The sequence below is a fragment of the Vombatus ursinus genome, unplaced genomic scaffold (assembly GCF_900497805.2).
Source record: "Vombatus ursinus unplaced genomic scaffold, bare-nosed wombat genome assembly UNPS02014806.1, whole genome shotgun sequence".
In the NCBI taxonomy this organism is placed as follows: Eukaryota; Metazoa; Chordata; class Mammalia; order Diprotodontia; family Vombatidae; genus Vombatus; species Vombatus ursinus.
The window spans coordinates 790,617-814,375 of NW_020954584.1; the positions used below are offsets into that span (position 1 = coordinate 790,617).

The 23,759-nt window shown below is 35.6% G+C and overlaps 2 protein-coding genes across 2 annotated transcripts; both read left to right on the forward strand.

Moving 5' to 3' along the window:
• Window positions 1-280: 280 nt before the first annotated feature.
• LOC114051832 (olfactory receptor 4A47-like) lies at window positions 281-1,041 on the forward strand. Its single transcript, XM_027874231.1, has one exon. It carries the CDS (start codon window positions 352-354, stop codon window positions 1,039-1,041), a length of 690 nt encoding a protein of 229 aa, XP_027730032.1. The 5' UTR covers window positions 281-351.
• Window positions 1,042-6,664: 5,623 nt separating this feature from the next.
• Window positions 6,665-7,582, forward strand: LOC114051808 (olfactory receptor 4C46-like). The gene has a single exon (XM_027874210.1). The coding sequence runs from the start codon at window positions 6,665-6,667 to the stop codon at window positions 7,580-7,582; it is 918 nt and encodes a 305-aa protein (XP_027730011.1).
• Window positions 7,583-23,759: the final 16,177 nt, after the last annotated feature.

Consider the following 23,759-nt stretch of genomic DNA (forward strand, 5'->3'; position numbering starts at 1 on the left):
AATAGACTGTCCATTATTTCTTCTTTGCCCTCCTGCCTGCAAAAGTTCTGTGAAGCAGATAATGTTTCACTATTATCACTAGTATTTTGGGAGGAAACTGATGCCCATGAAGTTAAGCAGATTGTCCATTGAAAGGGGAAGATGTGTGAAATGAACTTGAGGCTCTGCTAACTACAAGACTGGAGCTATATCCAATAAATAGTTATTCTCCCACACTACCACCCCACCTCAAAAAAAAAAAAGCTTGGAAAATGGGAATAATGTCACTGAGTTTGTCCTCCTGGAGCTTACCCAGAATCCTGAAGTGCAAAAACACTATTTGTTGTATTCTTTATTATCTACATTTTAACTATGGTGGGCAACATTCTTATTATCATAACTGTCATCAGAAGCAAGAGCTTGAGGTCCCCTATGTACTTATTTCTTGCCTTCTTGTCTGTTATAGATGCACTCTATTCCACTGTCGTTGTCCCTAAAATGACCCTAGACATTCTTCATGAAAAGGCGACCAATTCTTTCCAAGCTTGCATGGTTCAGCTCTTCTTGGAACACCTATTTGGTGGGGCTGAAGTTTTCCTCCTCATTTTTATGGCCTATCATTGCTATATAGCCATCTGTAAACCCTTGTATTACTTAGTCATTATGAAGTGGCATTTGTGTGTTCTGCTTTTGGTGGCATCCTGGATTGGAGGTTTCATGCATTCATTAGTTCAGCTCCTTTTTATTGTTAGTCTCCTATTTTGTGGACCCAATGTAATTGATAACCTCTTCTGTGACATGTACCCTTTATTGGAACTTTCCTGTACTGATACCTATATGGTTGGGATCTTGGTGGTTGCCAATGGGAGAGTAATATCCACAATTATCTTTTTGCTTTTGCTTATCTCCTATGGAGTCATTCTACACTCTTCAAAAACTCAAACTCTTGAAGGTCGACAAAAAACCCTTTCTACTTGTATCTCCCACATCACAGTGGTTGTCTTCTTCTTTGTCCACCCCCCCATCATTGTTAGATTCCAAAAGACAGAATCAATCAATTAAAAATGACTTCCAGAATAATTTCAAATTGTACAATGATTTCTTGGAAAAGGTTCCCCCCTCAATAATTTGACCCTAATCTTATCCTTGATTCCTGTAAAGCATGACTCTGACCCTAGTTAGCAGTTCACCTCTGAACCTCATTCTGACAAGGAAACTATTAAAAGATTATAAGACAATCCTCATCCTAGGCATAGATGAGTTCCTATTGTGAAACTCTACCTCTACATTAATACACCTCCACCTCTACCACTGTGTTACATTAGTGCTACTCAACACACCATCTGAAAGTAAACACTAGACCAGCCCTGCTGGATCTCCAAGACACTTAACCCATTATGTAAAAGCTAATCATTGATTTAATTCAAGAATACATTTCAGTTTCATTAGTTCAATTTACTTCAATTCTATGAACAATTACCAAGTTCTTTGAAGAGAAGAATATAGGTCTGGGTTCTAATGACAGAAAAAGAAACCTAACCAACAAAAAGTAAGTTATCATTGACCTTACAAATTTTACATTTCTTTGGAGAAAATTAGATGTATACACAAATCTATATCTATACATACATATATACATACACAACCAAATATACATACATATGTACACACATATATTTGTTATGTGTGTACATATTCAAATATGTGTGTTTATGTGTTTATGTGTGTTGATAGATAGATAGATAGATAGATAGATAGATAGATAGATAATGTAATATATGGGAGGGATAACACTAACAACTTGGAGTCATCATACTAGGCTTTGTGTAGAAGTGAGCACTTGATTTTAGCCTTGAGAGGACAATCCTAAAAATTCCTCAAGGGAGAGATAAAGAGGGAAAGTCTTAATGATAATAAGCAGTTAGGTGGCACAGTAGAGAGAGTGTTGGGCCTAGAGTCAGGAAGATCCATTTTTATGAATTTGAACCTGGCCTCAGAAACTTACTGTGTGGCCTTAGTCAAGTGATTTAACCCTGTTTGCCTCAGTTTTTTAATGTATAAAATGAGCTGGAAAAGGAAATGACAAACCATTCCAATATCTTTGTCAAGAAAACCACTAAATGAGATCATGGCGAGTTGGACACAGCTGAAATGAATGAACAACAACATTAATGATTTTGAGCAGGCTGTTCAAGGTTAAGGAGGCTGAATTGAGAATCTAGCCCATAAGAAACAGCAAGCAGACCAGTCTGGATGGGATATAGTATCAGTCAGCCAATAAATATTTATGAAGTATCCACATTTTGCCAAACACAGCATCAACACTGAAGACACCCCCAAAATGAAAAATTATCTCCCCATTTTCAAGGAGCTCACATTGTACTACAGGAGGCAAAATGCACACAATCTTTAGGAACAAGGCATGTATAGGACAGATGGGGAATAATCAATGAAAGAAAAATGCTGGAAGTAAAGGGTATTCAGGATAAACTTCTCATAGGAGAAAGAATTTTAGTTGAGACTTGAGGGAAGCCAAGATACAGAGATGAAGAAGGAAAAAATTCCAGGCCAGCAAGTGAAAATGCCATGAGTTGGACTAGGGAAGGTTTTATATGAGAAACAGCAAGGAAGTCAGTGTCAATGGATCATAAAATATGTGGGGGGGAGTAATAAGGTACATAAATCTTAGAAAGTTGAGAGAGGATCAGAACATAAAGAACTTAAACACCAAACTTAGTATTTTATATTAAATTCTAGAAATGATAGGAACCCACTGAAATTTATTGAGCAAAGGTAAGGCTGACTTGGTCAGATCTGTATTGTAGGAACATCAATTTGACAGGTGAGTGAAGAATGGACTGTACTATTGTGAGATATTTGTGTCAAGGATGCCCACTAATAAATTATGGTGCTAGTCATGGCATGAGGGGATGAGGGCCTCTGATATAGATATGGATATAATTTAACGAAAGTAAAATCAGCAAACCTTCATAAGAGGTTGGATATAAGGGATGAGAGAGTGAGGAATCAATTATAATACCTACATAATGAATCTGAGTGACTGGGAGGATGACACCAACTGCTCAATAATAGTAGGAGAGTTCAGAAGAAAGACTTTAGAGTGGAAAGATGAGTTTACTTTATATATGTTATCCATAAGATGTCCAAAGGATGTCTAGTTTAAAAGTGTGTTTTGAGGAGAACTGTTTTACCAGTCTGGAAAGCTCAGAGATAGCCAAATTGTGAAAGGATTTACATGTCAGAGAAGTTTATATTTCATTCTAAAGGTAAAGAGAATCACTGAAACTTTTTACTTAGGCAAAGGCATAAGGTCTATTTTTATGAATACCAGTGTTTGTAAGAGGATGAAACAATTTTGTTTCAACTTTGGCAAAATTCCTAACAAGAGCAATTATACATTCTCTGAGGTCTCTGTGGTCATTGCATCACCAAGTCCTTGTAGTGAACAAAGAGCACACTAAATATATATTTGCATTTAGAGGAGAAATTTATGAAAGAGAGGCTGGGAGTTTTCGCAAAGAGAATTATCCATAACAGAAGTATCTCTCTATCAATAATGCAGCATTTTTTCTGCTACTTAAATTTGGTCCTGCATACAGAGGAAGGAAAAAGGGGAAGGAGAACTAAAGGTCTAGAACTAAAAGAATATCTCCAACCTGAGCATTGATGTTTTGAAGAAAGGATATGGAAGATTCAGGAGATTTTAAATCCAGGAAACTATGACCCAGTATTAAAGTCAAGGTACCAATTACCATGACTTTTCCTGCTTTAAAAACAGATTTTGTATTCTCTGGTATCAAATTATGTGGATCCTCTAGTTCAGTAGTTTTTTTAAGTTATCCATTTTATTAGTGATTTATTACATGTGCTCCCAGAGAAGCCAAATCTTGAGATGTTAATTTAGAGTAATTGGATAAGAAGGTAATCAAAGCTCAGGCATGAGGCAGCATCATATTTTCTCTTTTTTAATCTTAAAGTTAAATAGTTCTTTTTGGGGTTATAAATAAGACTATGGGATATTAATTGATACAGTAGATAGAGCATAAGATCTGGGCTCATGAAGAGCTGAGTTCAAACCTAGACTCACTTACTAGCTGTGTGGTGCTAGGACAGTAACCTTATTACTCTTTGCCACAATTTTTCCATCTGTAAAAAACAAATATTATTAGGACCTAACTCCCGGAGTTGTTGTCAAGATCAAAGATGATGATATCATTAAAGTACTTGTAAACCCTAAAGCTATATGAAAATGCTACCTAGGGATGATAGTGATGTATTTATTGTTCTTTTGAGCAACAAAAGTCACTAACACAGGCTTTCCCACATATGCATTTGAAACTAACTCTTTCTGAAAAGCCAATTCGACTTTGTTGAAGTGATTTTGATCCTTTTCTGAAGTTGTGATTTCTAGGGTGAATTAATAAAAGATAAATCAGTCTCAGGTTGTGTCATTTGGATAAAGCCAATTGTGACCAGCTACAATTAGTATGTTATTTCCAAGCTAACTGACTTTCCCCATTCCAACTCTCTAACCAAACCAATAATTAACTATATATGTGGTTTAATTATATTGAGAATTCTTCTTTGAATTGTTTGTTGGCAGCTGCCATCTATAAGCATGTTTGCTATGAAAGTCTCCTTATCCTGTCCTATATGAAAAGTCTATATTCAAGCCTTTTCTCACTCAACCTCCTTCTTTTTCATTTATTAACATTGAGGTTAAGTCACCTTTCTTGCAGGCTTTGCCAAAAGAGTAACTAGTCTAGCATAATTTTATATCATAAGGACTTGAGTAATACAGGTTGGTTTTAAGGGAATTTTCATCAGAAAGTTGGTCACCAGCATAACTTATAGATATTTCTACTAGAATGTGAAAAACTTGCAAACTGTCCGGAGTAGGGAATACCTAAATAAATGTAATACTATCAAAGGCCATTTGAGGTATTAATGTAAATATGTTTGGAGACCACAATGCATTCGGTGCATTTGAAACTGATTTTGATTGATTGGAATTAAAATAGGTTTAAATTATTGATTTAAGGAAAAAAATGTTAAACCCAATCATCAGCTCACTTAGGAATATAAATTTATTTTTAATGCTTACATTGCGATGAGAACACACCAAACTCTTGGATTCTAAAGTGTTTATTATTATTATTATTATTCATTGCATCATAGCTCCTTCAAGATGAATTTGTTCTTACATATTTGTGTGTTTCTGTGTTTAGGATGGAGGGAGAGAGTGAGTGAGAAAGAGAAATAGAGACAACAACAAGGTAGATAATAGCTTTCTGTAAAATGTGTTGACCTTGATGTAGGATATATAAATTCAAAACTGGGAAATAAATCACAGAAATATACATATATATATATATATACACACACACACAGACACATATATATGTATATATATAAGTATATATATATACACACACACGCTCACACAGAGACGCACACAGAGACATTGTGTCTGTGCGTGTCTCTGTGTGTGTGTCTCTGTCTCTGTCTCTCTGCGAGTCTGTGTGTCTGTGTGTCTCTATGCGTGTATTATAATTACAAAAACAAAGTTTGTTGCCAAATATAAGAAAAATATATCTCCCTCACTTCTTTGCAAAGGAGAGATATGGGTGAGGAACACTACATACTCTTATATTCACTGTATTGGGTAGCTCATTTTCATTCTTTTCTTTTTTTTTGGTGTTGTTGTTGCAACATGTGGCTCACTGAGTGGACATAAAAATATGTATTCTAAAATGAAAGTGATATAAATTCAAAATATGTAAGTAATTTTTAAAATGATTATAAAAGAGAAAAAGATGAGTAGAAAAATAAAATGAGTATGTAGTTAGTTTTTAAATGAAGTATGAGAGATAGAAATGATACAGTGTACCTTATGCTGGATTTGGGGTTAGATGACTTGGTTAGAAATTTTGAGTACTCATCAATACCTGTGTGACTTTTGAACAGTCATGTTGTTTCTTGAACTCTCAGTTTTCTTTTCTGTAAATTGAGGGAATTAGGCTCAATGATGATACAATGATCTCCCAATTCAAAATGTATGTTCTTTTGAGTTCAAAATTCATTTGGCTGATGATCATTTTCTTCAGTTAACAGATCAGAATTGTAAATGTTGATTTAATTTATTTCCTGGACAGAAAGTCAAAGAATTTACATAATTTTAGTTATAAAACTAGAGGTGCATACTGAGCTGAAATTGGAGTTTTGGAGACTTAGGATTTATAAGGAATATTCCTTCACCTATTCAGCAATGGAATTCTGAGAACAACTTTTTTTTTTACTTATATATGTTTTCTATTGGAAAAAAAAAAGATCTTCTATAAACCAAGACAGAGAGAAAGACAAAGAGACTATATAATTTCCAATTGGAATGTGATGATTCATGAGGAAACAGATTCACATTCATTGGAGATCATTAAACAAAAAAAATATGAATAACTTTGTTTAGGAATGGTGTAGAAGGGAGTCTTTTTGAGGTATAATTTTTACTTAATGGCTACTTAATACTATCTTGATTTGGTTGGAATTCTGATATTTGGATACTGTCTTACCTGGTTATGTAATTCAATGCATATCTAATTATATTTTTTTCCTCTTTTCAGGTGAACCAATTTTCATTTATGGGACCATCATCAAAAATATAAAGATGGGTGGTGCAAACAATGTGACTGAATTCATTCTTCTTGGTCTCACACAGAATCCAAAAATGCAGAAAATATTTTTTGTGTTATTTTTACTAATTTACTTGTTGACCTTGGTAGGAAATCTGCTGATTGTCATCACCATTGCAACCAGTCAGACTCTAAGTTCTCCTATGTATGTATTTCTTTCTTGCTTGTCATTTTTAGACAGTTGTTATTCTTCTTCCATTGGCCCCAAAATGATAATTGATTCACTCTCTGACAGGAAAATGATATCTTTCAATGCATGTATGACCCAGCTTTTTGTAGAACATTTGTTTGCTGGAGCTGAGATCATCCTGCTAATCGTGATGGCCTATGACAGGTATGTGGCCATCTGTAAGCCTCTGCATTACTTGACCATCATGAGTAGATCAATATGTATTCTTTTGTTGGGATTGGCATGGATGGCAGGCTTTGTTCATGCCACTATACTTATTCTATTCATCATCCGGCTACCTTTCTGTGGTCCCAATGTCATTGACCATTTTTTTTGTGATTTCTTTCCTTTGTTGAAACTCTGTTGTGCTGATATCCAACCCTTTGACATTTTTGTTGCTGCCAGTAGTGGAATAATGTGTATACTCACTTTTTTCATGCTTCTCACATCCTATATCATCATACTGAACTCCCTGAAGACTTATAGCTCAGAAGGGCGGCGCAAAGCTCTCTCAACTTGTGGATCCCACATTACAGTGGTCATTTTGTTCTTTGTGCCATGTATGTTTGCATATCTACGACCTATGACTACTTTCCCCATTGATAAGGCCATGGCTGTATTTTATACAATGATTACTCCTATGTTAAATCCTTTAATTTACACACTAAGGAATGAGGAAGTCAAAAATGCCATGAGAAAATTGTGGAGTCAGAGAATGCTTTAGGGTAAGAAATAATTGGAAGTGGATATTAACATGAATGGTAATAGTATAAAATAATTGTTGCTGAAATTTTATTTCTGATAACTAAATTGAATATAAAACTTTTTTTTTTAATTTTTCTAATGATGGATAGAATAGTGGAATGTTTTAGCCATAGTAATACTGCATTTTATAATCACAGTAGACAAAAGATCAAGGTGAAAAGTAAAAGTGAGTTGAATGATATTATATTTAGGTGAATTCCAAACATTGTTAAGGACAACTTCAAACCAGTCAACATTATTTGGTCAGCATCATTTTGGATGGTCTCTGTTGGAGTGATACCTAGACCTTTGCTTTCTCTTAAACACATATAATTATTGCTTGGAGAAAGGCATAAGATAATGTGGGGAATCATCAAATTTATCAAAGAGGAGAAAACAGAAAACTGGGAAAGAAAGTTAATGTGTTAAAAGACAAAAGTAGGATACCAAAAGATCTTAAAACATGAGAAAAATGAAACAATCTCATATGGAAAAAAATATTAGCAATAAATGTAAAAGAGCTAAAAATTGCTTAGGATCTAATATATTCTAAGGACAACAATAGCTTCTGTGGATGCAAAGGCACAAAAGGAAAAGAAAAAAAAACTTTGACTTTAAGCCTTTAAGGGACTAACATTATACTAGGAAAAATTAATACTTACACAGTAAAGTAAAAACTAAGTACTAAAGGAGACATTAGCCCTAGAAATGGAATCAAGTTCTTCTATGGGAGATGATACTTAACAGGAGACTTGAATGGAGCTATGAATTCTAAGAGATCAACCTTAGGAGGGCTATTAGTCTAGGCACTGGGGAAGGGTTATGTTATAGAATGGTGATGGGAGATGTGTTGACACCTAAAGAGAACCAGTTGGCCAGGTTATCAGAAACATAGAGTAATTATTATATTTGTCCTAAAAAAATGCAACTGGATAGGATGAAAGGATAATGAATAAATGGGAAATGATTTAATAAGCACTTATTATATTGCAGAAACCAAAATAAATAGCAGAAGCACCAATATAAAGGGTCACATAATACTTGTCTTCAATGAGCTTATGTTCTAATGGGGAAGACTACATAACAGGGAGAATTATGGCTAGTAGAGATTTTTTGAGCTAGGATGGTAAATGAAGTCACAGGGAAAATGACTGTAATGATATTGCCAGTAAGGTTAGTGTTATTGTGATTTCTGATCTCAGAGCTAGAGGGACAAATTATCTAGGAATAGGGCTGAAATGAAGATTACACACAAGGCAATATCGCATGAATATAGCTTTACAGGAGTATGATGGGTGTGAGTTGACTTAAAAGTGATTAGACAATATGGGAAAATCTGGGAGTTTCAGTAAACTGTAAGGTCAAAATGAGTTAGAATGATGACATGCAAATAAAACAAGTGAATCCATTCATAGAACCATAGGACTCAGAAAGAGGTTGCTATGTAATACACACACACATACACACATACACCCATTTGGGTCCTCATACATACATATATACATACATACAATATGCCTATGTGCGTTATATGTATGTGTTTATACACACATACATATACATACATATGTACATATCTGCATACATGTGTATATGTACATATAGATATATACATCTTTATATCTACATCCAATCTATATCTATTTACTAGAATTGAACAAAAGGAAAGCAAAGAGTATTATCCTAGAGAGATATTTTTTGTTAGCAGAGCCATGTAACCTGTGTCTTATTGGCTTGACATATTTTTTTGCCAAAAAACAGGAATGAAAGTTGGCCAGGGTTTTTTGTCCCTACATGAGTCTGCCATCTAATTGACCTGACAGCACATAATTGAGAACTCTCCTAGCAATCCCTATTGGTGGATATTTCAATGAGTAGGTAACCTGAGACTTTACAACTCTTCCCCCACTATTGGGGAGGGAGAGAACTGTTCTTCAGGTAGGCAGATCCCTGCAGCTTGACTACAACTTGGGAAAATGGCTTTCAAAAGTGGATGATCCACCCCTCTCTGGCACTTAAGAAACTGACTGTCAGATTGTTTATGAATGTTATGCTTCATTCTGGCCATAGCTTTTTAGGAGAGGAATTGTCAAATTGTATCACACCTAAGGGATGGAGAACTGGATGGTGAAATAACCAGAAACTATACCCTATCAGAGAACACTAGGAAATAAGTTCTTGAAAAAAGGGGCTTTTCCTCCCATATTTTTTAAAGCCATAACATATAACCTAATACATAGTACATGCTGTATTGATTTTGGGGAGGAATTGCATTTAGTTGATTGAAACAATTTGAGGGGAAAATAAATTTTTAAGGAACATTATCCTTATAATCAAATACTTAAAACATTATTCTGTGGAACAAGCCTTAGATTTTGCTTGAATAAGTGGAATAGATCTTTGAATAATGGGTCAATGCTTTGTGAGAGGTAACAAACGATTATATTTCCATATAAGGAAATTGAGACAAAGGGTAACTCTAGGTCAAAGGTTCTAGAAAGGGCTAAAATTAGGTGAAACTGGTCATTTGGTTAAAGAGGCTAGGAAGTAGGACAAAGGTTAAGCTTAAAGTGTGTCTTGAGCGGAGCAATAGCAGGAAACAAGGCACATTTCATATGTTAACAGGAGGGAAGACATGCTATGAAGTAGGATTATCAGGAGGCATGTAACCCAAAAGTGTCTCTACCAATATTGACTCTGGAGTGAGGAGTAGGACTGAACTAACCATTTAAAGCTTGCCCTTGCTTCTACACAGGGCGTGTGTGTCTTTTCACGGTGCCACACACACCCACTTCTTGCAAGAACCATACATAAATGTCTCCTTTGCTAACTTCAGTTCGTTTTGTTTCTTAAGGGTGGATGGAACTTTGCATACTATGATTCTAGGGCAGCAGTGAGTTGGGGCTGCACTCTTGGGCTACCCCCTTAACCCTACCCAGGAGTAACTGAACAACATTTTTCACAGCTTCATAAAGGTTAAAGGACAATTTTAATAACTTTATGGATATGGGCTGCCTCGAATGAGAGGAATCAGAGTTTGTGAAGGGATTGACAGTGTTCAGTCAGATGCTTTATATCTGGAAATATTGTGGAGAGGGCATTCTCTTCAGCTTAAGTGCTAAATCAAGCAACTTTTGTGCACTCGGTCACCTCTCCAATTCTGTAATACTAACGTGTTTCATTTAACTCTTAAAACAATTTCATGAAGTAGGTATTGAAAGGATTAGTAACCTAAAGACAAAAAAAGAAAGGACTAACAAGTGAAATGATTTGATCAAGGTGATCAAATGGCTGATCTGACAGTAGCAATTTAATGATTTATCCACCTCAACACAGCATCTTCACTTTTAATGAATCCAGGTATGTTGCCCATCCAAAGGAGGTCAACATTAATATACCCTGAGATATAGCTGTACCATGATGCTTGTTGCTTTCTGCTTAGTTCTGTATATTTGTCTATAAAGTGGCAAGATTATACACTGAAGTTTCTCTTTAACAGGTGCAATCTTAACAGCTAGCTAAAATACGTAATACTCTGAGCAAATCAAATCATCCCCAATAAAAATAACCCTCCAGGGCAGCTAGGTGGCACAGTAGATAGAGCCCTGGTCCTGAAGTCAGAAGGACCTGAGTTCAAATCCAGCTAAGACCAAACCCTTGACACTTACTAGCTGTGTGACTGTGGGCAAGTTATTTAAACCCCCCCAAAAACAACCCTCCATAATAAAGGTGGTATGAATGAATTGGAGAGAGTGGGAGGAGAGTTGCTTGTAGTAATGACTTGCCTTTATTTTTTTTTCAGTTAAAGATAAGATTTATTAGAACATCTATCATATTGGGCAGATTCTTAAGGAGTCTGAACAGGGGTAAGCAGTGGCTAGATTATAAGAATCTGGACGTCTTAATGGTGGAGACAAGGTGGACCTTATATACAGAAAGACTGTGGGAGGGCAAAGGTTGCCCCAAGGCCCAAGACCATTGCAAGTGAGGCCCACTCTGTAATTGTTGCCCCTTCCCCTTCTTTCATTTCCCAGGTGGGGGAGGGCAAAATCAAAAGTGAGGGGTAAAGGGTGACTCTTTGTCATCAGAAAGATCTAAGTTTGAATTGTGTAACAGTCACTTATTAAGTACCTGAGCCAGTAAAGATAACTTAAACTCAGCCTCAATGCTCACATATGTTAACTAGGAATAATTATAGCCCCTACTTCACAATGCTGTTGTGAGGAATAAAGGAAATAGCACATGGGAAAGTCTTTCCACTCCTTTAAACAGTATGACAATTATTATTTTCTTGAATGTTTATTTAGGAACTGGGTCCATTTGACCCACATCATGGAGACATAAACTTTTTTTGATCTTCCTAAGGAGACCCTGGGTGGGTACAAAATGATCCAAAGAGTTTGATATGGAATAGTACCCCAGGACTAAATCTGTTTACTATGAGTACACAATCTCTGATTCTAGGCTACTTATTATATGGGGGATTATAAATTGATTGGGTGTGTGTGTGTATGTATGTGTTTCTGTGTTTTTCCTTCATTGAAAAACAATGAACTTATTTGGTTGCCCATGCATCTGTCATCAATAACTACAACTCCTACCCTAAACAATGTTATATTCCATTAATACAGTCCTTTGAATTTAATTTCTAAATGTTTTAATCAGCTGTGCCTCAAAAAAAATAAAAAAATATAATCATGAATTTTGTATGCGGACCTGCCTATCTCTGTTGCTGTCAAAAATAAAACAAAAACTAACAAAACTCTGATTGACACCGAGGAGAGATTTAAGATCTTTATAGATGTTTTTTTCAGTTCCAATCCTCATCTTACTAGACTTTCTTCTTCAGGGGGAATTTAGAAAACACATTTATATTGAAAGCAATCAATAAATGTTTATTACACACTACTGTTGTGATCTAGGGCTGCTGGGTACCCCAAAATTCAAGGACAAAAGATGCAAGTCTGCCTCAAAAGAATTCAACTCAAGCCTTCTTTCAGACAGAGACAAGGTTGATTGTTTTGCCAATAGAAGTGGGTAATATTTTTATGACCTTGCACATGTGTGATGCTTGCATTGGCAAGCAGGCTAGATTTTAAGAATCTGAGCTGTTTTTGATACTAGTATGAGCCTGCCAGACTCTTAAGGTTTCTGATCGATTTAATGGGTTCAAGATGGACACATATACAGGGAATATTTGGAAGTGGTCAAGGAGTGGCCAGCATCTTGGAGTGACTTGGAGTTAACAGAGAAGGGGTCTAGATGGGATTAAGAAGTGACTAAATAGCCTGGGGTGGGCCCAGGTGACAATGAGGGCCACAATGAAAGGGAAGTTAAAAGGATTATTGACTGGGAAGAGTCAGGAGCCTCAGGCCAATTCCAAGGATTTGGGCCATGTGGAAAAGTCCAGGGCCTTTTAGGAGTCTGTCATTAGCACCCCATCACTACATGCCAGAAAATTTAGAGATAGAAGGAAAAATAAAAACTTGATCCTCATTTCCAAAGAAGTTATTTTTTAATGCTGGAGACAGTATGCAATAACATGTGTGTATATCTGCATAAACATACATACATATATATTTGCACACATATATACAATGTAAGTGGAGGATAATCCTCTAATTGTGGATGGGAGAGGGAGTAGAGGTAAAAGCTTCCTATAGAAAATGGAATTTGAGATTAGTCTTGGAGGAAGCCAGGGACAGTTGTAGACAGATAAGTAGGTAGACCATCTTAAGTATGAAGAACAGCACATGAAAAAGCATGGAGATAAGCAATGGAATGAATGGAACCAGAAGAACAATTTATATGAATTTGACAACATTATAGACAAATTGACTTTTAAAGAATTTAGACCTTGGATTAATGTATTGATCAATCACAAGTCTGAAAGAGTGAAAATGAATCATTCCACTCCCCTCTTGCCACAGAGGAGATCAACTTAAAATGCTTAAGGGGACATACCTGTTGGGTATTGCCACTGGAATAATTTGTTTTACTGGACTATGAATGATTATGTTAGAGTTTTATTTTATATTTTTTTTTCTTGATTCAGTTGTGTACATAAGAAAAATACATATTATATATGCACTTGAAAATAAACAAAGTGGCCTTTAGATTGACAAGGAAAAAGTCATTAATAACTGTAGAACAAAACTATTTTCAATTAAATGATAATGTTGGAAGCCTGATTGCAAATGGTCTAAAATCTAAAGGGAGAAGAGGATAAAAAGCGGAGGCATCAAAATGTAGATAGCTTTCTCAAGAAGTGTATCCTCCAAGAGGAGGGGAGATATAGAACAGAATAGTATAACCAGTGGGCACGGTCAGGACAAATAAAGTTTTGGATATTTTTGTTTGTATAAAGGTGAGGGTGAAATGAGCATATTTGTGAGCACAAAGGAAGGAACAAAGTTTCAGAGTGAGATAATGGGTAGGTTAGAGTTGAGGAGAGGGGAGTAGGAGTATGGAGAAGAAGGGAAGGGAGGAGAGGGGAGATGAGAGAAAGGAAGTGGAGAAAAGGGAATAGAGTGCAGAAATTTCAGTTGTGTCTGACTCTTAGTGAGCCCATTTGAGATTTTCTTGGCAAAGATACTGGAGTGGTTTGCCATTTCTCCAGCTCATTTTAGAGATGAGGTAACTGAGACAAACAGGGTTAAGTGAATTGGCCCCAGGTCACACAACTCTTCAGTCTCTGAGGTCATTTTTGAACTCAGGTTTTCCTGACTCTAGGCCCAGCACTCTAGTTGCTGAGCCACCTAGCTGCCCTAGAATATGGAACACTCTATAGTGTTGATAAAGGAGAAAGCTTGAAACTTTAATGAGACTTATCCTGCAAGGTCCCAAATCAAAAAGTTGTTGTTTTTTTTGTTTATTTTTGTTTTTGTTTTTGTTTTTGTTGTTCCTTATCTGGGAGTTAAGGAGTGGGAAGTAGAAGGGACTTTTCTCCTACTGAGAAGTCTGGGTTGAGTAACAAGAGATGATAAAGATGGGCATTGAAGCATTATGTGAAAAAAGTAATTATTAGGCCAAGGAGTCACTTGTTATTGTTCAAAAGTGTCTAAAGAAGTTGATTTTAAAGTGTTAAGACATAGAATTGGGAATCCAGATTCATATCAAAAGGATTGGTGAAGCCTAATGCCTTCTGGCAATTGCTCAGGATGCTAATTAAGTAGTGAGGTGTTTTGTAAAATAACAGAACTTTATCACTTGTACTTGCTTGTGGTTATTACTTCCCCAGACCCATCCTTTATTTCCACAATATTCATTTTTCACAAGTACCACTAAAAAAAAAGGAATGTGGTGTGCTTTTTTTGAAAAGGTGGACAAAAATCTTAGAGATTAGAAGTATCTTCTAGTCTTTCTGTCATAGCATTGAGGGACTTTTAGGACTTTGAAAAAGGAGAATTGGCAGTGGTAGGGGAACCCAGTGCATCACAGAAAGTGATAGCTAAAGGCTACCTCAGACAGATGTTATAATTATTAGAGTGCTGGACATGAATCCAGGAAGACCTGCGTCCTTCAAATCTGGCCTCAAACACTAACTGTGTGATCATGTTAAAATATAATTTCTCTTCCTCATTCACATAAATTTTTCTCTATAAAAACTTTGTTCCAAATCTTAATCTTGGTTCTGGGTTATTTTTGTGAATCTTGAAGCTATGTTTAAACATAATAACCCAAATTTTTAACATATATAATTTCTGTAATATTATTTAGCATCAGTTAATTATCACATGAAGTCAATGGAAATTTTGCTGTTTCTGTATGACATCTATCTAAATATTTAGAGACAGTGTGCGTTTCTTTCCTAAGTGTTCTTTCAGATGAAACATCTGTAATTTATTACACCATTCATATTATGGAATTATCATTAGTTCTTTTCCTTGATTATGCTCTCTAAGATATGGACCAGACTAAGGTGAACATACTTCTAGATATGATCTGGTCAATATAGACTCTACCAGGATTACATATTCCTTTGTTAGCCGAACACTATGTCTGTCAATATAGCCTAAAGTTTCAATGATACAGGAAAAAAATGTATATTCCAAGGACAGGAGTAGTCAAGAAGTTAATAATGAATCTTCACTGACTAGCACCAGACTTTGTGGTACCATATGTCTCAATACTTAGCTGAGTATCTTACACTGTGTAGGTAGTTAAGAATATGTGTGATTTTATGTGTGTCCATACAATACATATATACATACACGCATACACATGTTCATATAAACATTTGTACATACATAAACAGTTATACATACATATATGTGTGCATATATAAAAGCAGCTTGCCCTACCAAACCAGCTTGAGCCCCCCTCACCTGAAAAAGGCCTAAAACCTGGCTTGACCAATCAAAAGAAGGCCATTTTTGTCTTGGTTTTGAGCTCTGAGATTAACCTACCATAATGCTTTGCATACTCTGGCATAACAGGCATACTTTGCTTTGTCTCTGAGTGGACCCAAACTCTCCTGTTGGGTTTTGATCCCTGGGATCATTTATCTGCCAAGGACCAGGAACCTTGAATTGGATATTATCTTCAAAAATGGGACTTTTCTTATCTTTGTATTTAAGGACCCTAGCTTTTTATGACAGTCATGTTTTATGATTCTAATTCCTTTCTCATGTTAAGGTTAATATATATGGAGATAATAATTTTGGCTGATGCAGGCACCCTGAGTCAGAATTGTTCTGAGGATATAATGTCCTCTTCAATAATGCTTTTCTTGAGCTCATTCCAATAGTTTCTGTGTATGGACATATACCTGTTACCCTTTTTGAGAGAAATAAACATGTGCGTGCCATCTAAATCTGTGGGTTCTTTTGATGAAACCTTTAGTTAATGTGAACCCCATTCTGTTTTTTTTTCTTTTTGAACAAGCCTCTGGCTAAGGGGGTAACCTGATGCTGTTTGTTTCTTAGAACAATCCTCTGGTATAGGTTACAAGTAGACACACACACTATATATAATATATATATATATACATATATATATATACACACACACATACACATACACATACGTACACATATGTACATACATGTATATGTATACATGTGCATATACACACACATATATGAAATGTTGAATTCCTGGTAAATAGCATTCCTATATATGAATCATGTCTTTAGCTACTGCTCTGTTCTCTAGGAGTTAGGATGTTTCCTGACCCTGCATTATAATTAGCTCTGGAACATCTCTGGAGATGTTGAGTGTACTTGAAGACCTGTGTGGAAAGTCCCTTTTCCCTGGAGATAATTTAATTAAAACAGAACATGTAATTTGTATGGTTCAATGACAAGGATAAGTTTACCCTCCTAAGTATTATAATAGTTGGGGTTGGGCTTTTTTAAATTTCTATACTTTAATGTATTCTCTTTGACCATTCAAGGGCAAACAACTTCTTGAAAGAATGAGATGAGGGATGGAATTTAAGAAAATAGGAACTTACTAAGATCCATGTAGACCTTTTATAATTCTTGTGGCTTAACATAATCTTCTGTGCTTCAAGTGACTTAAATTGTCTGGCTAGGGTAGGGTCCTGAAGCATTCTATTCAGTAATCACTTGTTTCTACTTTCAGGTTAATTTAGTCCTACAGATAAGGTATTAATATCCAAGACTAAAACAAAACCAAAGAACTTGGCTGTCAAGACAGAGGAATATATTTTAGGTAATACATTTATGTCAATGTACGTGTAAAAGTATTTGACACTCGGTAACATTGTTCCTGATTTCTGTGTGTGTGTGTGGGGGGGAGAGGTTGAGGGAAAACAGACAAAGTGTTTATGGGATACAGCACCAGACTTATAGCTATGAGAGCCTTGAGTTCAGTTCTTACATCTGACCTTTTTGATAAAGAACCTGCTTAATCTGTATGTGTATCAATTTGTTTGCCAGAATACTGGTCATAATAGTGGAACATTAGTTGTTTCAAAAACTTTTTGTGGTTCTATCTGGAAATTTTAATTTCATACAAAACTTGGTTGTTCTGTAATTTCAGCAGTGAGATCTTTACCTATAAAGATAATTATGAACCATAAACTGTCACTGGACCCACTTTTCATAACATGTTCTCTTCTCAATATATTACTCCCTACATCTGACAGTATATGAACTGTGCCTTACTCATAGTTTCTATCCTTTGTAATAAAGGGAAGAAGGCACACTTTCTTAAGTATTTTCTGTGACACGTTTGAGCACTATATTATATTCAGGTTTTGCTTAAATTGTTCTTTCTTTTTATAGTGTCGTCATTAATGTGGAGATTGTTTTCCATGTTTTGCTTACTTTAATGTGCTTCAATTAATAAAAAATAATATTTCTCTAGGTTCCAGATATTCACATTTTCTGATAATGCAGTTATAGTCTGTCATATTTAAGTACTCCTCAATAAATGGACATTTACTTTTTCTTCTTTTTTTGCACATGCACAGAAAGTACTTTAATGAATATTTTTGGTATAAAGTATCTTTTACTGGAGTCCTCTTGGGTGTCTCCCTGGAAATGAATTTCCCCATTTCCAATGGCATGAGCATTTTAGTTTCTTTTTGGAAATTCAATCTTTCAAGTGAGGTATAAATGTTATTCTAAAATTTCCAAGATATTTTCATTTCAAGAATTGAATGTGTTCTCCTAAGAGAAGAATATAATTGGATGTGATTCCAGTGGAAAAGAGGCAAATGTACAGAAATATAAGACCATGATTCAAGGTCCTCTGATGACCTCTATACCTAAAGAGTTAAATACTGGTAACATCTTGTTTCATTCAATCAATTGAGATTTGTCCAATTGTCATAATAAGAATTTTTTATCCTTAATAGATTATTAAAATGCAAATGATATCAAAAAGATATCAAGTTAAATGATTATTGATGCTTTTTTCAAACATAAATGTAACCAATCTTAAGTTTGAAAGTGTACTAAATAAGGGTATTTTTTAATAAAGAGAAATAATATAGAACTATCATATAGAACCTTTAAAATGTTATAAAATTATCATTATTGTTATTATTATTGTTGTTATCATTATTATTAGTATTATTATTACTATTATCATCCCTTGTTCATCAGACATTTCAAAGGAAAGGGAAGAAGTGAAAGAGATCATGAATTTTTTTTTTACAGTTTCTTGAGGCTATTGTCTCTTATTAATAGCCAAAACCATGTCTCTAAGCACTATTCTGAAATGATTTGCATATGCCATTTTCTGAGTATTTTTCTACACTTGATCTTTACATTTGTCTAGTTTCCTTGTAAAGGCGCCACTTCAGAACAGATAATTCCATAAAGTGTCCCATGTACTTTACATCTTAAAATAATCATCTGAATCATTTAATTTATTCATTTATAATCACAACTACTTAAAGAAATTAAAAATTGGTCTTGTGAGAAGATGACAACCAGGGCTTTTTGGTGGGGGTTGATTTCTTTATTTTGATAACATGACTCCCAGTTCTCACTGAATCAAGTGATAAAAACTCATTCGGCTTAGGTTAGCATACTTTATAATCTTGAGGCAAAGCATAGTTTGGAATAGAGTCAGAAATGAGAACAACTTTTATTAATATACTACCTCTCCACGGAGCCTAATGTTCCAAGTCCTGGATTCTGATATGCTCTACTTGGTGCTGAAACACAGCTGCTTAGAGCAATGAAAACATTGTTTACTACTATGTACTCTTTTGTGATTAAAGAGAAAGAAAAGTCCATGGTAACTCATTTCGGTTAAAAAAAAAAGTCTACATGGGTTTAATTATTTCCAAATTTCTCCTCTAATTCTCACATATCAGTATTTTTTTCAAACAATTACACTATTTTTATGAGTCCATAAATTTACTGATAACCTGTACATTTTTGTCAACAGCAAAACATTTTATTCATATTCAATAAAAAAAAAACACCATCCTATGTCTGTGAGTCATTTTAATACTGTGTTCTTAAAGCTCTTTCTCCTCTAATTAAATCTTTTGAGGAATCTGCCCAGGGAAAATGGACAATCCACATATATATTTTGATGTTTAATTGTTTTTTATTTGTTCTTTTTCTAATTTTTTTTAGTTTAATGCTGAATTCAGTTATCTGCTCTTTCTCCATTTTGTAGTTGTATGAGTATACATAACACCCGCACATACCTATATAGAGAAACATACACATATATACATGTGTATATACATATATACACATTTACATGTACACATACATACATATATTAAATTATATCTTCTCAATCTATTTTCCAGGTCAGTTATTTTTCAATGAGATATTTCACTTTTTTATAATTAATTCTTTTGATTTTATTTATTATTTTGATGTCTCATGGAATCAATATCTTCTACTTGTCCAATTCTAATTTTTAAGGAATTATTTTCTTTGTACTTACTTGTCTGAAAGGAAGTTATTTTCTTCATTTTTTGTGCTTCCTTTACCAAACTATTCATTTGTTCCATTATTTTCTTGTATCATTCTCATTCACTTTTCCAATTTTTCATTTCTCCACCTTATTTCTTGACTTTTAACTTTTTTTTTAAGTTGGTCTTCACTTCCAGGGTGAAGGGGCCAATGTACAAAGCTTCAAATTTTCTGTGCTACTGTTTTCATAGATTATTCTGGAAGTCTGTAAATTTTCAATTCTTCCAAGGTGGTATGATCTAAAGATTGCTCCCATGGTCTGTGTTCTGGTCTGTGAGTGACCACAAGCACTCTTTTCCCCTGGAACTGTGACCTGGGTACCACCCTACTACCACTGTGTTAGTGGTCCCCTTACCTGAGACTGTAAGCAGGAACTATCCATGGGTAATACAACAGGGTTGTATATCCAGTGCCAGCAAAGAGTTACCTATATGATTTTTCTGACCAGTTATCCCACCCCTTTACTGTCTGTGAACTGAAAACTCAGAAAGTCACCACTGACAATTCAGTTGCCCTTGAAGTTTGCCATAACAGGCCATGCACTCCAGACTTCATTTTGAGGTAATATTTTCAAGTTCTTTGAAGGGGAAATTAGGAAACCTCAGTCAAGTACCAGCCTTTACTATACCATCTTGACCCACTTCCACATCCTTACCCTCAATGTACACTGAACTTCAACCAGCCTTTCACTTGGCTGTCTTGAAATCTAACCTGTTACCATACTCCATACATACCCCTTAACCCCCATCATAACTTGCTCTGAGAGTAAATATTAATTTATTATTGTTTCTGTAAAGGCCATGACAATTGACTCTCCATCCCTGTAATATCTGGATGTGGGGGGAGGACAACTCTCTTAAAGGGCCATCATTTCCCTAACTATTTTGCATTCTATCTCCTTTCTATATATATATATATATATATATAATGAATAATTTGTGTGTTGTGTCTTCTATTAGAACATACATTGCCTATGGGCAAGGAACCTTTGCTTGTATATCTTTTATATATGAATCCTCACAGATAGTAAGAGCTTAATAAATGGTTGTTTACTGACTGACCAACTGACCAGTTGACTAAGTACTCCAGGTCTGAAGCTTTAATTCTACTGTCAGTCTCACCAGTGATCCCATTACTAACTTGGAATAAGGTCCACGAAGCACATAGAAACCCAAAGGCAGAGCTGTTCTTATTTTTTTATGTAGAAAAGGGACTCTGACTTTCTCTTGTGGAATTTGACATTCTTTTCAGGTTTTTCTTCTTTTAAATTCTACACAAATAAACACTCAGATGATCTAAGCCAAAGGTCTAAAGAAAAGTTAAGCTAGACTTTCAGCAGTTTTTTTGGGGGCGGGGGTAGAAGGGAATGGATTTCAGTCTGAATCTGTGGAAGAACAGCATTTTTTTTTCTTCAGGTCTAAGACTAGAGTCAAGGTAATTTTAAAAAAAAAGGTTTCTAAGTGAGAACATACTTTTTTTTTGCAATAATTAAAGAAGATAGAGATCCCATCAGCCTTAAGAATTCAATATCATTGAATTCAATTATGAATGTTTAGGTAGTAAAATGAGTGAAAGTGGTTGGATCAAAGAGGACATGAGTACAATTATACCTCATAAAATTAATAATTTTGTAGTCCTTGGCCAGTCACTTAACCTCTCTTAGCCTCAGTATTTCAGTTTAATATAAATAATACTATATATAAACATATTTATGTAAATAAATATAAATAATAATAATGAAATCAGTTATCTCACAGAATTCTTATGAAAATCAAACCAATTAAAATATATACATTGCTTTGCAAAACTTAGAGAACTTTATAATTACTAGCTGTTATTATTATTATACATTGAGTTATTTTAAGGCAATCAGAACATAGGAAATTAGAGCTTGATCTCTAGTCAGAATGACATGCTTGCACATTATAATATTAACAGTTATTTCACAATAATTATACAAATAAAAAGACATGTATAAGAATTAAAAAAAATAATTCATTGATATGGTGCAAAAAATCAACATGATTGGCACCGTGCTGAAGGAGAAACTGTTTTGCTCTAGTTTCTCTTAAAGCATATTTAAGAAAGATTTATTTTCCTTTTGATTTTTATTACTCTGAGTTTAACATAACAGAAAACAAAATAGAATGAATATAGTAAATAAAAGTCATATTTTCAAGTAGTGAGATGGCACAGCATATAGATCATGGGTCCTGGAATCAAAGGGAAAATGAGTTCATGAAAACAAGAATGTTCTGGAAATTGTTAATAATTCAATTGGATAGGAACAGAGAGCTAAATGAAGGGAAAGACTGTACTGGCTGTGCCGACCTTCTGCCGGCCACGCACCGTACCCTCTCCTCCTGTAAGGAGCAGGCTACCAGAGTCATACTCACTTCTGAGTCTTCGGCCCTCAGCCGGATAAACACACAGAGACGAGCCATCGGGAGGCGCCAACACCAGAGCTTTATTCAGAGGCCATCACAGCAAGCCATCATAGCAAGCCCAAGCAGCAAGGCCAGAGCAACAGAACAGGAGCCAGGAGAGAGCGCGTGATCTGACCACGCTTGTTCCTAAATACCTACCTAGCCCCTCCTCCCCAGCCCGCTTACTAGCCAATGATTGTAGGGTCAGATACCGGAAGGGGCTGTCTGAGTTTAGCACACCAAAGGGGAGGGAGTGACGTAGGAGGCTAGGACCGGATACAGGGAGGAGGCATCTGGGATTAGCGCATAGACAGAGTACGTGACCTAGGAAGTCAGACTCAGATACTGGGAGGAGGGGTTTGGGGTCAGTGCTGCACAAAGGGACCCAGGAAGTCAGGAAGGTCACAAGAGGCGTCTGGGGATGACGTTGCATATAGGGAGGGGACTAAGCAAAGGGAACTCAGTCCTCTGCCGTCCCACTCCCACGTGGCACCGCCCCTTGCCTCAGGAGCTCAAGCTCCGGCTACTTGCTTGCACCCAGCTTATCTCACATAGCACTGCCCACTGCCTCAGGGCTTCTCCGTACCCAGCCCATCCCAGTTCACCATGACTCTGCCTACCACAGCCCCTGCCTCGACTTCCAAAAATACCCAGATCTTACCCTACTCTTGCCACAGCGCCCAACCTGGTAGCTGCCAACATCAGACAGTCCCTCACAAAAGACTGTGAATGTCAGTAAAGGTACTAGGCAGCCAAATTTCTAAGACCAAAAATTTCAGTAAAGGAGGGTGATAAGGAGTAGTCAGTTAAGTTAAGGAGGGAAGAATAAAGTCATAGAAGCAAAGGAAGGAAAAAAATGTGGCTGTGGGCAGCAGTCTAAAAACTGCGTGGAGGATCAGGAGGATAGTCCTGAATAGAACACATCATATTTGAAAGTTGAGACCCATTATTTCTTATATACTAAACCAGTCTTGGAAAGTGGACAGAAGCTAAAAAAAAGTTTAGTTTTTAAACTCACACGATTGCTCTCTATTTCTACTACTGATCTCATACTTGGAAACTGTAATACACATATTAATGTGACTGAGGGAACCTCTCACAGCTCATCGGCCCTACTCTGATATCTTATAATGTACACATAAATCAGACTTGCTATATTAGTCTTCTTCCTCCATCACTTTATATTCTGAAAATCCCTTTTCTGGTAATAATGTCCCGACTTTGAGCCTTTTCCTATACCAGAGCTTCTTAATCATTGGGTGTATTTGTGTGTGAGCAAGCATGTATATGAGTATTTGCGTGCATTTGATGGCCC